The sequence below is a fragment of the Scomber japonicus genome, chromosome 9 (assembly GCF_027409825.1).
Source record: "Scomber japonicus isolate fScoJap1 chromosome 9, fScoJap1.pri, whole genome shotgun sequence".
Taxonomy (NCBI): domain Eukaryota; kingdom Metazoa; phylum Chordata; class Actinopteri; order Scombriformes; family Scombridae; genus Scomber; species Scomber japonicus.
This window is the reverse complement of record NC_070586.1, coordinates 26,952,616-26,969,960: the sequence shown is the minus strand read 5'-3', so window position 1 is coordinate 26,969,960 and position 17,345 is coordinate 26,952,616. Positions and strand designations below refer to the sequence as shown.

The window sequence follows — 17,345 nt, the reverse complement described above, 5'->3', positions numbered from 1 at the left end:
TATCTTAAATTTTGAGTGTAGAAATCATAAATATTAAAAATGAAAATTAACATAGATTCAGTATTCTCCACCATTTACATACCTGACTGGTAGAGATTGCTTTGAAATATATATTAAATTAATAAAAGTGCCATGATTGTGTGGGTTGTGCTGGAGGACTTCAGTATTTCCTAGTAAATCCTGGTGACATTGAAAGCAACTATAGTGTTCTATAGGGCATTTAATAATAATACATTTACTTTGTACCACACTTTTCATTCATAGTGAAACTCAAAGTGCTACAATATCAGTGACATGGAACACACAACAAAGAAAATAATAATAGGAATTATTAATTATCTAAATCTCTACGCTGGAGGAACACAAAATTACTAATGTTCTCTTTGGGAGGGACCATGTATGTGGACACACCAAATCCAAACAGCCTAAAGTCTCTGCTATGAATAAATCAATAGACAGTGCGTTGTTTTACTATACTGTGTATTCATCTGCAGTGGGTAAAGAGCACAGGTCTGTGATTGTGCCGTGATGTTTATTTTACGTGCGCAGCTGGATGGCAGCAGGATGTGGATCTGCTGACTACTCGACTGTCTTGCTCACGGATCTGCATCCTGATGCCACGTCAGAGCTACCTACGTTATTAAATGCAGCTTGATTGACAGGCAGCTCGACCAACCAGATGGCGCCATGGAGAGAGGCGGTTGGCTCTGATTCAGTGGACTCAGAAAGGGGCGAAGCTTAAGTGACAGGCGTTAACTGGCAGCCAAACTGTAGACATGTGTGGTGAGTGCTCCATTAATTCTACATTTATATGATTAAGCGTAAATTGTATTTTATTCTTCGCCTACCAGAACAGCGAATACGTTACATTTAAAACACTAACAGTATCGTTAATGTTTGACTGAGAGCGCAAATCATTTGAAATTAGCTAGGGGTGGCTAACTGGAGTTAGCAGACATGAGCTGCTGGTGCTGCTGATGCTGTTAGCTGGATAAGTGTAAACCAAGCGATGTTTCACTTGTACTGTACATGCTGTCCTTGTGTTTTGAGATTAAGAGTGTCAAACGACAAGTCGATATCTGGATGTAAGGTTAAAATAATGACCCGTTGTCTTCCTGCTAACGCCAGACAGCTAACGATATTACGCCCATCGCGTAACTTTCCACCACATCTTTGTCACTGTGTTTTTTTCTTATCTAAATGCTGAAGTAGTTACGAGTCCATGTTGCCATTAAAATAGTTGACACGCTTATCAAACATGAAAGCATGAATAGAGGCGATGAATTGGATACAGTCGTACCAGAGCTGTCACACTGTGATTAGAGGTAAGGGGGGTGGGGGTGATATATTTGGTTATCAGCATGGGAAATGCAGTAGAGATGCTTCACTTGATCTGTCACTGTCTGATACTGAGTCTGTGACCGATAAGAGGTGCTTTTCCGTCTCCCATCGCTGTCACTACAATCTCTGAGAGCACCAGACAGACTATTTGGTTTATTTAAGATACCAAAACAGATGTCAGGGCCAATTTAGGTTAATTTTGACTCTTGTTAAACCTTTTCCTCAAGCAAATGTAGGTCTTATAATGTTACTCCTTTACTGCAGCACTTTCCTTTGGCCATGTTTCCCTCACTGCCTATTTCCATCAGCCGCTGTGCTGAATGAATGCTCTGTTGAACCTGGCAGCCCTCTGGCTCCACATTTGCATTTATCTGTCAGTGTTTAGCCATCTAACAGGGCTGCATTTTATGTATCCCATTAGGTCTGTCAAGGTAACACAACTGTCAGTGTGAGTTAGTTACTGGAGACGCTGTAGATACCAAATATGAAAGAACTCATGGGTATTGTTTGGATTTGTGACTAAGATGATTTACTTTGGCCTGTGATTGCAACATATTAGTTTTTGAGTTGTTTTTTGTTATCATGCCCAAACAAATCTCAACCTGATTTGTACATTGACTCTGCAAACACTTAAATGATAAGCACATTATTGCCAAGATTGTTGCCACGTTCAGTCATAGCATCATCACCAAAACTCTTGGTTGAGAGTTTTTCTTTTGTTCCCTCTCTTGCCCTCACACTCGGCAGGAGATATCAGCTTGCGAAATTCAGGGCGTAGAGATAAACTCCATTGTTTCTAAGCAGGTCTTGCTGCTCAGACATAACAACAATATGTTTTTCCATTACGTTACCTATCCTGTAAGACTGGTTTTCAACCCATTAGTTTTTTCACCTGACACATATAAACAGGCTGGCAGTGAGTAATGCTTGAAATTATTATTGATCAGCAGCCATCATTATACCTACTATTGTTGTTAGGGGCTGGTCAGAAATTTTAAATTTTAGTAGTGTATTCTCTATACTGACCTTTGGTGGTATTATATCATACCATTATGATTTTATTATATTTGTTTTTATAAAATTGGATTAAAAATTGAACAAAGAGGTTTTTTACATGTGAGGAGGATGTGGTCTAATGAATAATACGGGATTATATGCAACTGGAAAAATAAATGTTGTAATATAGATTTAGCCATATTACCCAACCTCAGTCATTGTAATTCCTTTACAGTGGTACATATGAAAGTCAACAGCAGAACAGTAACACTGTTACATGGATGCACATTTTCACAGCTCTGAATCTTCACATTTTCTTCTGCTCCCTAGGAATATTTGCCTATCTCAACTACCATGTGCCGAAGACTCGCCGTGAGATCCTTGAGATCCTCCTCAAAGGCCTGCGACGTCTGGAGTACAGAGGCTACGACTCTGCCGGTGAGAGAGATGGAAAGGGCTAATATCACCAACATGCTCTGGCTTGTTTATCAGGCGTCTTTCCTTCACTGACCCCTTACTGTCTCCCCACAGGACAGTTAGTCTGATAATGCCACAAAGTAGCTGCTGGTATCTACGGTCTGGCCAATATAACATGAGTGCAGTAAAATAATAGTGTGTTGTTGTTTTTGCTGTTCTCATGAGCTAGGAACACAAAGCAAGACTAATGTTTTCTGTGAATTATTGAAGAACCATTACCATGTTGCTAGGTTACACATACTGCACGACTAATGCAGCTGTAATTTACTGTAAATTAAGTGCATTTGCATTTTGTTCAGCTCTGAAGGATATTCAGCTTCTTGTGTTGGAGTTCTCCTCTGACATGAGAGTTTGTGGGGACAGAGAAACAGGATATCATTTGCAAAATGAAGAAAACACCATAAGGGAGGATTTCAGAGTGGGAGGAACAGTAGCGAAAGAAAACTGAAAATGTATGATTTTCATAACCTGTTGGAACTTAATTTTCATGCAGTTTCTGATTTTTATGTTGTATTTGTTTTGCTTTTAGGTGTGGGAATCGATGCCGGTAATGGCAAGGACTGGGAGTCAAATGCCAAGAGTATCCAACTTATCAAGCAACGTGGAAAAGTGAAGGCTCTTGATGAGGAGATCAACAGTGAGCATTAACATATGAATTCTGGATTTCTCATCTGTAATCTTTGGTACATTTATTATACTGAGTATTCTGTGTGTTGTGTTTGTTTGTAGAACAAGAGGATATGGACTTGGATGTGGAGTTTGATGTTCACCTCGGCATTGCTCACACCCGCTGGGCCACCCACGGTGTGCCAAGCCCAGTTAACAGCCATCCACATAGATCTGACAAGACAAATGGTCAGTGGTGTTGACAACAGGAAATCTAAATTTAAAGTGAATTTACTGCACGCAGCTTGAGGTTTTACTTTTATCAGTATTTGTTGAACTGGAAATACCTTTCACCTACAGTTTGTTCAGACTTTTGTAACCAAATAGGCTCAAATATGTTTTATTAGGGGTGTCAATCGATTTAAATATTTAATAGCATGATTGTCATGATTGTCAATACTCTTATTAACATGGAAGAGGACACATATGCTTGCATTCTGCAAATGTATATTTATTAATATTTAAACAATGAGCAATGAAATACTGTATGCTCCATCAGTCAGTATATCAGTTAGGAACTAGTTATGTTCACTCACCTGTTCACGTACACAGTCTCACTGTCTCTCTCTTCCTCACTCACACACACATGCTCACACACATTCTCACACACACACACACCTACCTTTGTTGAGCAGGAAGAAGGCTCTGTATCAGTGACAGGTATTTGAGACTCAACATACTCCGTAATGTAAATAACTTTGGTCTTGTGGACAAAACATCTTGCAGGGCTTTGGAGCTAAATTTGCTGTTCATGAGAGTCTTCTCTTTATCCATTTCTGCTTGTTATTCAAAACTTTACTGCTGCATCGCTTCCTTATTTTCAAACTGCCGGCCAGGATAAGGGTCAAACACAACGTGCACAAAAAATAACTCCATTAAATAAATTTGCATGCTAACATGCTATTAACGCGTTCATTTTGACAGCCCCAATTTTTATTTTGGTTTCCTTATTGGAGCATTTTCTGTAATCTGTATTGTCAAAGTTAGTTATCCTATAACTGTACATTATTTTTTGTCTTTTGACTCAAGGTGCATGATTTCTTTTTCCTCTTCTGCAGAATTCATTGTCATTCACAATGGTATTATTACCAACTACAAAGACTTGAGGAAATTCCTGGTGAGCAGACATTTTTTCATCTGCAAGTAATTTTCATTATCCTCATTCATGACATACTCAAGCATTTACTCTCTCCCTCTCGCTCCGTCTCTACAGGAGAGCAAAGGCTATGAGTTTGAATCAGAGACTGACACAGAGACAATCGCCAAACTTGTTAAGTACATGTACGACAACCGGGAGAATGACGACATCAGCTTTTCCACACTAGTGGAACGGGTGACCCAGCAGCTTGTAAGGGCTCGCTCACATGCACTACTGCTCATAAAATGATCGGCAGATAGAAGAGCCTCTCTGATTTGTTTGTTCTTCCCTCTGACAGGAAGGAGCGTTTGCCCTGGTCTTCAAGAGTGTCCATTACCCTGGAGAGGCAGTTGGCACAAGGTACACTATATCTGATCCTGTCAAACTGTTATTAATTTTAGATCCAGGGTTGTTGACTGTCAAAAAGTCTTCAAATAAATCACTCAAAGATAATAAACATAATGTAAATAAATGTTTTCTTAAATGATCTGTTTGTAGTTTTTGCACTTTTACTAGCTGATGCATTTCATACATAATCTGCTGCATGTAGAGATTTGTATATTTTTGTAAGAGGTTGTTTTTATACAGGAGGGGAAGTCCTCTGCTGATTGGAGTGCGAAGTGTTCACAAGCTATCCTCAGATCACATCCCTGTGCTCTACCGCTCCTGTGAGTTCATATTTCTCTTTTTAAGTCCAATTTGCCTATATGTGATTGGATCAGCAGGACTGAGACTTTTTAAAATTCCTCAGCTGCTAAAGAGAAGAAGAGCTGTGGCGCCCTTCCCAGGACAGACCAGGACACCTGCCTGTTCCCTGTGGATGAGAAAGCTGTGGAGTACTACTTTGCTTCTGATGCAAGGTAAGCACACAGCTGTGTCTTTTACAGATGCCTTTTCTGCTTCAGGCCACCATGAAACACTACCCAGCTTATATTCGTCTCAAAATCAAACAAATATAGTTTTTGGTCTGTTGCTTTCGTTCCGGCAGCGCAGTGATCGAGCACACAAACCGGGTGATCTTCCTCGAAGACGACGATGTGGCTGCTGTAATGGAAGGCCGGCTGTCCATCCATAGGATAAAACGGAGGGCTGGAGACTACCCAGCCCGGGCCATCCAGACCCTGCAGATGGAGCTGCAGCAGATCATGAAGGGTGAGTGGAGGGTCAGACTTTGTTCTGTTCATTTTTTACCCACCATAAATTACCTCTGGCTGCATTTGTAAATAACTCACTAGTACCACTGCCCTATAATTTGTCCAGAACCCTGTTATTATTTCCCCAGTTGTACTATGACACAGGTTATATAGCTGATGAGGCTTTTAACCTTCAGCCTTGAGGCTTTGGCAGATATTATCCAGGTAGTTACAACCCTGCCACATCACTTACACCCCCAGGGAAGTCATCAAAGTGACTCCTGCAACCCAGTACCATTAGCTGTACCCCCCTCAGCCTCCCTCTTTATTAGGGTTAAGATACCGGGCAGTTTGTATGTAGTAGAACATTAAAAAGAGAGAACAAATGTGAAATGTATACAGTACAGCTGTCATTTGACAGTGAGGATAAACAGTGTAGGATTTGTTTGACATTTTATATATATACCCCTAATTTTAGGGACTAAACTGGTTACATTTTAAAAAATGTTTCTGGCAGCCTGTTTATAAAAAGGACTTTGTTCCCCCAATATGAAAACTCACAAATACCCTTGAAGCACTGTCATTTAAAATAACTTCAGGACTGCTCTAGTGAGTCTTGTTTTTTTTATGTCCCTTTCCCTCACTTGCTCTTTCTTAGTTGTCCAGCAGAGGGCAGAGGTAAGCTGATGTTGGCTGGATTTGACATTCCTTTGTGGTCCTGTCATTACTCAGCCTCTCTCCTCTGTCTCAGTTTCTGGAGCCTTTCTGCTGAATAACCTAATTCGCATGACCCAGATTGCTGTCAGAAAAAGGCCAAAAAGCGCCCGCATATTTCAGTGTCACAGTTTGTTATTGATGGAAAAACCCAATCTCCCTGATGTCTTATGTTTGTTTGCCTTTGAAAGATGTGGCTTACCCTGGTTGTCTGAAGATGTTAATAAAGCAACAAAAAAGATAAAGTACTAACTCCTTTCATTCTTAGGAAAGCTTGTTATCAGTGAAATGTTGTAAAGATTACTCTTGCACCCCCAGGACACTGCGGTTTGCATTTTCAGGAACTTTAATGTGTGTCAACATAACCCTTCTTAGACCGCCTCATGTGGGCTCTCACTTTATAAAAAGTCCATCACTGTTCTTAAGAGGCATTTACCTTCTTTTACTAGCGTTGGATATGTTCCCTCCCTTATTTCTGATCCTCCTCTTCCAGGCAACTACAGCTCCTTCATGCAGAAGGAGATCTTTGAGCAGCCAGAGTCTGTGGTCAACACCATGAGAGGAAGAATCAACTTTGATGACAACACAGGTGAGAGAGGTGTCCCAATCATTGTCTCAGTGGAGTGTTGATGCATTAACACAGCTTATGAGCACACTATTTTCCACTCTGTCCCCATTAATTGCATTCAGTTTTTATACCGTCATAACTGTGGGATTGCAAAGATTTAAATTGCAGCTAAAAGTGCAAACAGTTGCTCTTATTGTTCTTGTCTTTCCATTTTATGCATTTTGCTCAAAAACAGGATTTCCAAAAAGGAAAAGCACATTAGGACCTTGATTATTTGTATTGCTCACACAACACTGCATGTCAAAATAGTAATCCAATAGTTTTAAAGAGTTTTTTTTAATCATTGTGCATGCCTAAACATACCAGAGTTGCATACATGTGAAAACACAATACATAAAGAAAGGCCTTGTGAGTAACCGCTATTCTTTCTCAGCATTCTCATGGGATCTTTGTTGTCTATTTTTAACAAGGTGGAAACTGATGATGATGTATTGGCTGTTTGGTTTTTTAGTGATACTTGGTGGACTGAAGGACCACATCAAAGAGATCCAGAGGTGTCGGAGACTTATCCTTATTGCCTGCGGCACCAGCTACCATGCTGGGGTAGCGGTGAGTAGCTACTAACCAAACACACACACACAAAAAAAAAATCAACATCCTCGAAACGTGTCTTATTTGCCGTCCACGTTGGATCCATCAGACTAGTAGGAAGTCTGTATTGTAGACACAGGTGCGAGGTTTGCACACTGGCACACTCTCGGCTCGACTGGTTTGTTTTAAGAGAGTGATGCTGAGCAGTTCTCTGTTGCTTTCCCAGACCCGCCAGGTCCTGGAGGAACTAACCGAGCTGCCTGTCATGGTGGAGCTGGCCAGTGACTTCCTGGACAGGAACACGCCCGTCTTCCGAGACGACGTCTGCTTCTTTATCAGCCAGTCAGGTGGGGAGACCAGTGCCATCTGGACTTGATCTAGTGCACATTCCCGATTTGTCCTCCACTTTCCATCCCAGGAAGCCACTCTGGATCTTCCTCATTTATGTTTTCCCTGTGCTCTGCTTGAGTTTTATTAGACTGTTAAGTAAAATTTCTGCTGTGCAGTTGATGCTTCTGTATCTAAACTGCTCTGTTGTAGCCTAGTAAATATTTGTGTGCGTGTGATGATTGCAATATTTCTGTGGCGCGCCCTGTGTTTTTTTTTGTGAAGCTGTTTCAAATCAGGGTCATGTATAGTGCAAACGCTATTTCCCAACAAACTAATATGTCAGCATAATTTAATTGTCACAATGCATAAACTGTTGTTTCTTTCCGTTATTGCCAACCCTTCAGGGGAGACTGCTGACAGCCTAATGGCCCTGCGTTACTGTAAGGAGAGAGGGGCTCTGACTGTGGGAGTCACCAACACAGTTGGCAGCTCCATCTCCAGGGAGACTGACTGCGGAGTCCACATCAATGCCGGGCCAGAAATTGGAGTGGCCAGCACCAAGGTGAGCCATGATGGCCGCAGTTTGGGTTTGCTCTCTCAGCTCTTTGATGACCTACAGTGTAGATGTTACAACCCGTAATGTTTTCACCATAAAACAAATTTAAACAATACACTTATCATCATCATCATCGTCTTCTAATATGAAGAGTTTCCGTTGCTGGGGAGAAAATTTGTGGTCTTAAATATCTTAATGGGTCAGGTTGTATTAGTGATCCAGATGAACAGAGTTAGTTGGTGCTTTTTCAACTTTCTGTCACAGATTTTAGCATCGTGGGGAAATTTAATGTTGGTCTGTGTAGTACCTTGATTAAAGGTAATAAATTCATACCAATGTATAAACTGGAATGGATGTCCAGGTTAAAGCCACTAAAAATACACTAAAAAAAGTCTTTTGCCATAAATTATAAGTTTTAATGAAAGCACGCCTGCCAATGGTCTAACTCCTCACTAAAAGGATGCATGCCAGTACTGGCGGGAAAGACAGAATGTTGGTTACGGCTCAAGTGAAGGAGATGTGTATATACAGGAGAGTAGCTAATCGATACTGAAGCTCAGTAAGCACCACAGAGCTATTTTCTCACCAGTGGGTCAGCTTTTATTTTGTCACTAAAATTTGTGCATGAGAACTGCAATGTTTCCGTTTACACTTAGCAGGTATACCTCACATCAAATCTTAGCAAAAGAGGCAACTTGCATGTATAGATGGAGCCTGACTCAGTGGAAACTGTAGCTTTCTATATTTTGGGTGAGCTGACACTGAGCTTGAAGCAACTGTACACCAATTTGTTACATCATCTCCTAAATGAACCCAACGCCCACTGACACTGAATGAAACCCAGATGAAAACTCCATTGTCTGTCTGGTCCCACCTCTTGGAAGCTGATTTTCATCCTCCATTCTGATCCCAAGAGGGGGGCTGAAGAAGCCTGATATTCTCATCTCAACTTATGTAAAGTCAGGATCAGTGGTTTTCAGCCTCACCTCCAACCACCCCCCACTTCTCTAAACCAAAAGGATTTGCTAGTTTGGACCTGAAGAAGTGGAGCCTCTGTCAAGTTAGAGTGCACAGGCAGAGAGAGTGGAGTAGGTCTCTCCCTGGCCCAGCCTTTGAGCTTGGCTCAGGGGCTTTTGTGCTGCTCCAAAGCCCCAGAGCACGCCTCGGAGACGCCATCATTTACTGCTTGGCTGGCTGAGCCACACACCCAGCCCAACCAAATGCTGCTCAACCTAGCCCACCAAATCACTGGAGAACATGTATCACACCCAACTGCTAAATGATTTCTCCGCCTCTATTTTCTCTGTCTTATGCTAATTTGATCTTATTTCTTCACTGGAAAAGAGAAATGAACCTCTTTCCAAATTTTGGGATCATACTCAAGATTTATGGAAAGGGTTTTTCCAAAGTTTGAGGCAAAATACTTTGATGCTATCAAAAAGCAAATCGTGTTGGCAGGTCAACAGACACACAGTGGAAGACCGCCTTTATGATTTACCATCCAGGTGGAACTTAGAGGGTTAAAAGGCACAAGCTTGTCTAGTCCACAACTCTCTTGAGAGAAGCGTGCTCATGTTTCAGCTGTATTTCAGGGTGGCCATCTTTCTATGGTAACATTTCTGCATGCAACACACTGCATTGCACACTAAAAAGTTGGTGACATGAACACAGAAAAACACAACAGTTTACTATGTGGAACATGTTGCCACATCTGAGCCGACTGCACAGACCGTCAAGAGTTCTGAGGGATCGTGGTTAGCGTGCTGTCAGGGGGGAAAAAAACAGTGTAAAGGTTTTACAGCTATTTTCTTGGCCCTACACACTGGCATTTCTGAGTCCGGAGGGTCCCGTGAAATGACTTGGCCTCACTTGAACACTGATTAAATCGCCCAAATAGGCATGGAGAGCCTCCAAACGTGCTAGGAGATGAAGGACCAGAAAGAGGGTGGGCAGTGATGACGGCAGGCATCAGACCTTAGATGTGCTGAGGTTGTGAGCGTGATATTTCCAGAATGATCAGAGAATATGCTCTCTGATGTGATGATGTGTGTGTTCACCAAGTTTTCCAGGATGAGCACTGGTTTGTTTGAGCTCTGCTGCATGAATTTTAATGCTGCTTGGCATTTACTAAAAACCCACCTCTCCTTCCTTCTCTCATCATCTGGTGCAGATTATTAGCGGGACAAAGTTTTCTATCAAAGCAGGCAGACAAGAAGCACGGCTTTCACAAACTCTACTGAAAGAAAAGCTTAAGTCAGGAACTGGTTACTCTATTTTTTTTTTCAGTATTAAGTTGCAAGTTACAGTATCGGGTCACATCCAGTTGCAGTTTAGTTGCAATTTCTTCATTCATATGTGTCATCGGGCACTAGCAGCTTTTTTCTTTGTAAGTGGACAATGAAATATGACCACTTAATAGGATAAAAGATATTTAGGTCAAAACAATGAAGCAAATCTAACAGTGAAGGAGTCTGTGCATTGTAACTTTAATAACACATACTGTCTGCTTTTCTGCTTTGTTGCTCTGCAGGCCTACACAAGCCAGTTTGTGGCCCTCATCATGTTTGCGCTGTTGATGTGCGATGACAGGATTTCCATGCAACCCAGACGCCGCGAGATAATTCAGGGCCTGAGGGTGCTTCCAGGTAAATAAAGTCCTCCAGCATATCTGGTTAGGCCAGGCAAATCCTGATCACACGTGAGATTAGAATGTATCGAGATGGAAAATCAGCTCATAGCAGAATCAAGCACATCCAAAACCTGTTTCATTTTTATTGTTTTTTTTCAAACAAACATCTTGGAGGAAGGAACTAAGTGATACGAGAAGGATCACAAGAACAGAGAGAGTAGAGGAGGACTAGCTATTGGCTGTAGGCCCTTGCATGCTTCTCAGGATTTAAAGCATATGATGGCATGCCCCTAATGGTAAACTAATGAAGAATGTCGTATCCACACTGCTGCTCCCTGCCCAACATTATGAGTCTGTCCAGCCCAGGTTCTAACATATTACTGTACAGGCAGTATTTTATTCAACGCACAGTATTTTCAGATTTTCATTACTCCTTTTCAGAAATTCCTCAATCATATCTGTTGTTTTTCTTCCTGTTATGTTTTTTAGATCTGATTAAGGAGGTCCTCAGTTTGGATGATGAGATTCAGAAGTTGGCAACAGAGCTGTACCAGCAGAAGAGTGTGCTGATCATGGGCAGAGGTTACCATTATGCTACCTGCCTGGAAGGTGCACTGGTGAGCAAATACAACCTCCCACTAGAACAGCTTTGTCTGACTTTTTTTTTCTGTGCACTAATAAATCTGCTGTAGTCTTGTTCTTTAGCAATAAGTACAGTAATTAGTGAGTAAGTAACACCAGATTGCAACATACATTTCACTCCTAGAGACTCCTGCCAGAAATAATTGGTTTCTGTAGTGAGTTATATTCCACATAAATGTCTCTGACTGTACCTTTGGATAATAAAGTGAAGTTTTAACTGTAATGCCATTTTCTGTATATCAGAAAGTGAAAAGTTGACTTCAGGTATGTTTTATGAGTAAAAAGATGTCGGTAAACTGAAATGTAATTCATAATAACTACAGTATAGACTCAGATCATTGTAAAGCTGTGGGTTTTTTTCTGCCCCGTATAGAAAATCAAGGAGATCACGTACATGCATTCAGAGGGCATCCTGGCTGGAGAGCTGAAACACGGTCCACTGGCCCTGGTGGATAAACTCATGCCGGTCATCATGATCATCATGAGAGACCACACCTACGTCAAATGTCAAAACGCCCTACAGCAAGTTGTCGCCCGACAGGTAAGACCTGCATGCACACTCCTAAAAGTCAAATGCTAACCTATAATAAGATGACTTGTCGCTGTCACAAAAACAAAAAAGATTTTGTCCCTGAAGGAGAGATGAATAATTTTAAAATGTCATAGTCTATTTAATAATATCCCTTGTGGAGTTTTTGAACACTTCCTAGCAAGTTTCCTACTTTTTTGCTCTTTTGGTTTGAAGTGTCTCACAGTATATCAAACACTTCAAACTCTGAACATGTGGTAACCAAAGCACATTTTGCATGTTTGGTTAATTTTCACAGTGCTGTCTGTGCCACACCTCTGATCCTTCACCTCAATAAATACAAGGGAGGGGTTGGCCCAGCGTGACATCATTGCTGTTAATAATGTGCAGCAGATGTGGGTTTCAGAGGTGTGAAAATCCAGTAGGGCAGAGGGGCTGGTATAGGATCACATTTTTACAGATGTTTGAAATGTGAATTCTTTATTTGACTCACAGGGGCGTCCCATCGTGGTCTGTGACAAAGATGATTATGAGACCATCAAGAGCTCCAGCCGCACCATCAAAGTGCCTCACTGTGTGGACTGCCTGCAGGGCATCCTGAGCGTCATCCCCCTGCAGCTGCTGTCCTTCCACCTGGCAGTCCTCCGTGGTTACGACGTAAGTATGCTCGCTTCATCTCGCAAGTCCAACAGCTCCACTATTTACATCTGCAATCATCGCTCCAACTAAACACTTTCCACATCACCTGTATATTTTACATTTACGGCTCTTTGTGGAGAGCCATAATAAGAAAATCACAACAAGAGTATACAAGTTAAGTGAAGCTGACAACTTTGAGGAAAATCTTGAAGTTTAGAGGGAAAGTGTCCAAAATAGGAGAGAGGTGTTTAGACAGTCAGTGTCAGTGATGATCTGGCAGTTTACCCTTGGACCGCTGTGCAGACAGACACTGAGAACCATCACCAGAAATAAACAACATTCAGTGTTTATACATGCACATCATTCTCTTACCTTTCTCACTTTCACTAGTAACTTAATTTTAGCCAAAGCATGTAAACTTTCTAACGCTGGCTGCTGAGATGAAAATAATTATCTGATTATAAGCAAACCTGTTTTTCTTCAACATTAAAAACATCACAATACATTTAAACACCGAACTTACAATTAAAACAGGAGTGGCCTGGCAGTCGTACTGTCTGTACTACTTTACTGTATTCTGTATTGTCATGATGTCAAAGTAAACAGCTTAACTGAAGTATGACATGTTAGTTGGTGCTAGTTTTAAAGCACTTCACTTCAGAGAGATGTCCTGACAGCACAGCCAAGTTAGCTATTGTTTTAAAGTTTGAATACTAGTCACCCTTGCACAATATTGCTTTGCCGTCCTGACAGAGAAGCAAACATTTATGCGAAAACATCTCCATCCACACTCTCTAAAGCTCTAAAGGATGACCGTCTGTGAAGTTTAAATGATGAAAGACACTCTGGCCAGGAAGTTTAGGAATTTAAAGAGCAGCATTGTCAAGCTGGCTCACACATTAAAAGAGTTTTTGAGATTTTGTAAAAATTGTGCTACATGATAGTTAGACAGTTTTGTATAACTATTATCTGTCATATGGTAAATGATCTTTTTTTATGTAAATACAGGTGGACTGTCCAAGAAACCTGGCCAAGTCTGTGACCGTAGAGTGAACCGCACCACTCATCGACTAACGAAAGCCTGGCGGACATACGTACAGACAGAGAGGGAGCATCTGTATACACATACAGTACAATGTCCTGTTCATGTGTCCCATGTCACGGCTCTTTTTAATGCAATCTTTAACTCAACAGTTGTGTATCTCACTGTTACATATTATCTATCTCATTGTCTATTTTCTCAGAAACCTTTGGCATTCTCGTCATATTATTGCTAGAGAAGTTATTGTGTCAGTGGTGGCAAGGTCTGGGCTGGCAGCGACACATCTCCATTTCTCTGTGTTTGTGAATCCGTAGCAACTTTCCGGCATTGATCTATGCTCAAAACTAGTGTGCAAGCTCACAGGGAGTTGTTGACTAACAGATGTTAGCTTTTGAAGACCTTACTGGCTCTTTTTTTTTTCCTTTAGTGCAATGATTTGTAGTTATTTAGTATATTTTTCTTTGGCAGCTAATCATTTGAAGTGTCTTTACTCCACTTAAATCATTCCAAGCCACAGGTCTCAGCTTCGTCATAATTGCAGCACAGATGGATTGGCTCCTTTAGTACACACCAATTACTGCAGGAGCACCATCGTAAGTGTGTAATCTGCACCAAAGCTCATGAATACACTGTTGTGTAAAATAATCTTGAGCTTGCCTACAGTGTACATTACACACTATACAGGTTTCTAACTCTGATCTTGGTGGTCTCAGTTAACAGGACTAAACCTCATGTACTGAGCTGCCTAACACCAGAGTGTGAGACTTTGTTTTTGTTGCTATACTCTGCTTTTTTTTTGTATCATTTCTGTAAATCATACTGTTACTTAAAGCTTTGTCTGCACAGGTTAGTTTAATTCTTATGTTGATCTCTGTTGCCAAACAGCTGAAGACCTTTACTGCTGTTCTCTTGTCTCCAGTTTAAACACTAAACTGAAGTAATTCAAGTGAGATGAAGTTAGTTTACTGAAGTCGAAGTTGCACCCAGCTGCCAGCCCACACCCTGACACCATGACTACTTCAATCGCAATATTGGGACCATTTGTAGCTGTTGTTTCTTTTCTTTTGTTACATTTTGTTTTCTTAAAGGAAAATGAATTTTATATTATTGAAGTTACTCTTTGATTTGAAATGTGAATGTTACTGTCATGAAATGTCCTGTCAAACCAAAAATCTTTACAATGGCTTTGGCAGTTGTAAACCAAAACACACACACACACATATATATATATTGTATGTTCATCTTATGTTATTTTGTAGTCAAACAGGTACTGATGCTGGTAGACTTTGTTATATGAAGATGCTTCAGATTTTAAGAGGGTAGATACACAGTTACATGGCTTTATGTCATAATGTAGATGTTATTTAGATAGTCAGATGTCAGCTGTGTTTTTCTGTGATCCCAAATGTCTATCAAAAAGCCAAGGAATGAGTGACGATGTTCACACACAGTTGTGAAGTGAAGAAATAGAGGAGCTGCTTCAGTTCAGTTTTTTTTGTAACCTTTCACATATTTTAGGTTAAACACTTTGCTTTTGCAATCAAGCCTTAACTTCAAGACACCTCCCCTCTCCCAACATTGAGCTTTTCCTTAGTGTAAAAGTGAAAGGCTTTGAAAACTGGACGATGAGGTTACAGGTAGTCGTGTAACCCACAGAAATGAGCAGGCTTTTATTTCTTGACTGGAGACAACTGCACTGAATCCTAGCAACATCCATTGAGTTACTGGGGTACTATTTATTAGTGGAATTGATGCAATAAAGTGTCAAGTACTTCTCTTTAAGTGTCTGAGCTCATTTGATTGACAAGGGTTAATGTTTCACTCTTACTTTAATAAAAATAAAAATATACCAGTGGAAATCAATAGATATACAAGCATTTGGAATATTATTAAAAGTTTACATTTCTTGATATTTGTTTTTTTTATGTACATTATATACAAAGAGTTAAGATACGTGAGACATTCAGGGGTTGTTTAGGAGCAATGACAGATCCCAAACAATACCAAGTACTTGTGTGGAGTAAACTGTCAGAGTCAGTAACATTGACTGTACCGGTCGGATGCATCCACGTAGAGTCACAATGGTGGAGACAGTAGATGTGATAAAACTGGCCAGATGTGGCAGGGATGATGGTGCCAAATGGATGACAGTCATGCAAACAGACAGCGAGTGTCGGCAAAGCGCAGGCACAGCATGCAACAATGACAGGAATGGCTTCACAGATGTGCCCCCTCCACCACACACAGGAGAGCAGCTGCTTTGTCTGAAGGTCTGTGATAAAGGCCAGGTGGAGCAGCTCAATTGTCCTTGTCGGTCCAATTTGTCACGTGAGGGGAGTACACCTGCCAACGTCAGCCTGAAGAACGCATTCAGCTTTAGCATTGTTGAAAGGTAAAATGATAAGCCATTAATGAAAGCAAGTGCAATTTTCAGAAGGATTTCATTGCACTGACTAACCACAACTATGGCTTCAAGTGCAGCTGCAGCGTAATTGCAAAAGGCAGCCATGGATAGCAACAAATGCAGTTTCCATTTTCTGACCAGAAAGAGCATTGTCTGAAGTGTCTTCTGCATCCGAGTCTTTCACCTGTCTCTTCAACCCAAACCAGGGGTCTCCAAACTATTCCACAAAGGGCCATGTGGCTGCAGGTTTTCATTCCAACCAAGCAGGAGCACACCAGACTTGATTCATTTAATCAGCTGATCTCAGTCTTCAGACAGCTGATTGGTCAAATGGTGTGCTCTTGATTGGTTGGAACTAAAACCTGCAGCCACATGGCCCTTTGTGGAATAGTTTGGAGACCCCTGACCCAAACTATCACAGCAGCTTTATGTTGTCTGAGTGTGATTGAGTAACAATTAACAGGTGTTGCTGCCACTGTGACCTTAATTAGTGCAGCTACATGGCTTTGGTACAATTTTGCCACTAAATTGTGACCAATCTTTAAGTGACTCTAGATTTGCTCTAGCTTGAGGTGTAGGTATTTTTAGCTGGAGACAACTGTCACAGTAGGAAACACACACCACCATAGTAAATAGCAGGGTCCTAAATGAGCAGAGGCATTATTTGTGTTATTACTGACACCTGTGTCTATCATCCGACAAGCCTAAATGTAAAGTTGTTTAATGAAGATGCATTAGTTGTAAATAATACAATTTAGATTTAGCCTCTTCCCACAAAAATTAGGGGAAGTGGCTAAATCTAAATTAAGAGGAAGATAAGCTTGGTCATCTAATCTAACACACAAGCTGTATGGAGTTCAGACACCAATGAATGTTAGTTTAACACAAAGCTACCTTCAATTACCAATAAATTGTTATGTTTTTATTTTTTTTATTAAAAACACCACTTA

At 40.9% G+C, this 17,345-nt stretch overlaps 1 protein-coding gene across 1 annotated transcript; it reads left to right on the top strand.

Moving 5' to 3' along the window:
- Positions 1–732: 732 nt before the first annotated feature.
- Positions 733–15,765, top strand: gfpt1 (glutamine--fructose-6-phosphate transaminase 1). The gene is made up of 19 exons (XM_053324763.1): positions 733–783; positions 2,668–2,775; positions 3,344–3,451; positions 3,544–3,669; positions 4,539–4,597; positions 4,694–4,828; positions 4,917–4,978; positions 5,207–5,286; positions 5,370–5,478; positions 5,607–5,770; positions 6,959–7,054; positions 7,545–7,642; positions 7,851–7,971; positions 8,359–8,516; positions 11,041–11,155; positions 11,629–11,756; positions 12,155–12,322; positions 12,806–12,967; positions 13,958–15,765. Exons 1-19 carry the CDS (start codon positions 777–779, stop codon positions 14,000–14,002), a joined length of 2,049 nt encoding a protein of 682 aa, XP_053180738.1. The 5' UTR covers positions 733–776; the 3' UTR covers positions 14,003–15,765.
- Positions 15,766–17,345: the final 1,580 nt, after the last annotated feature.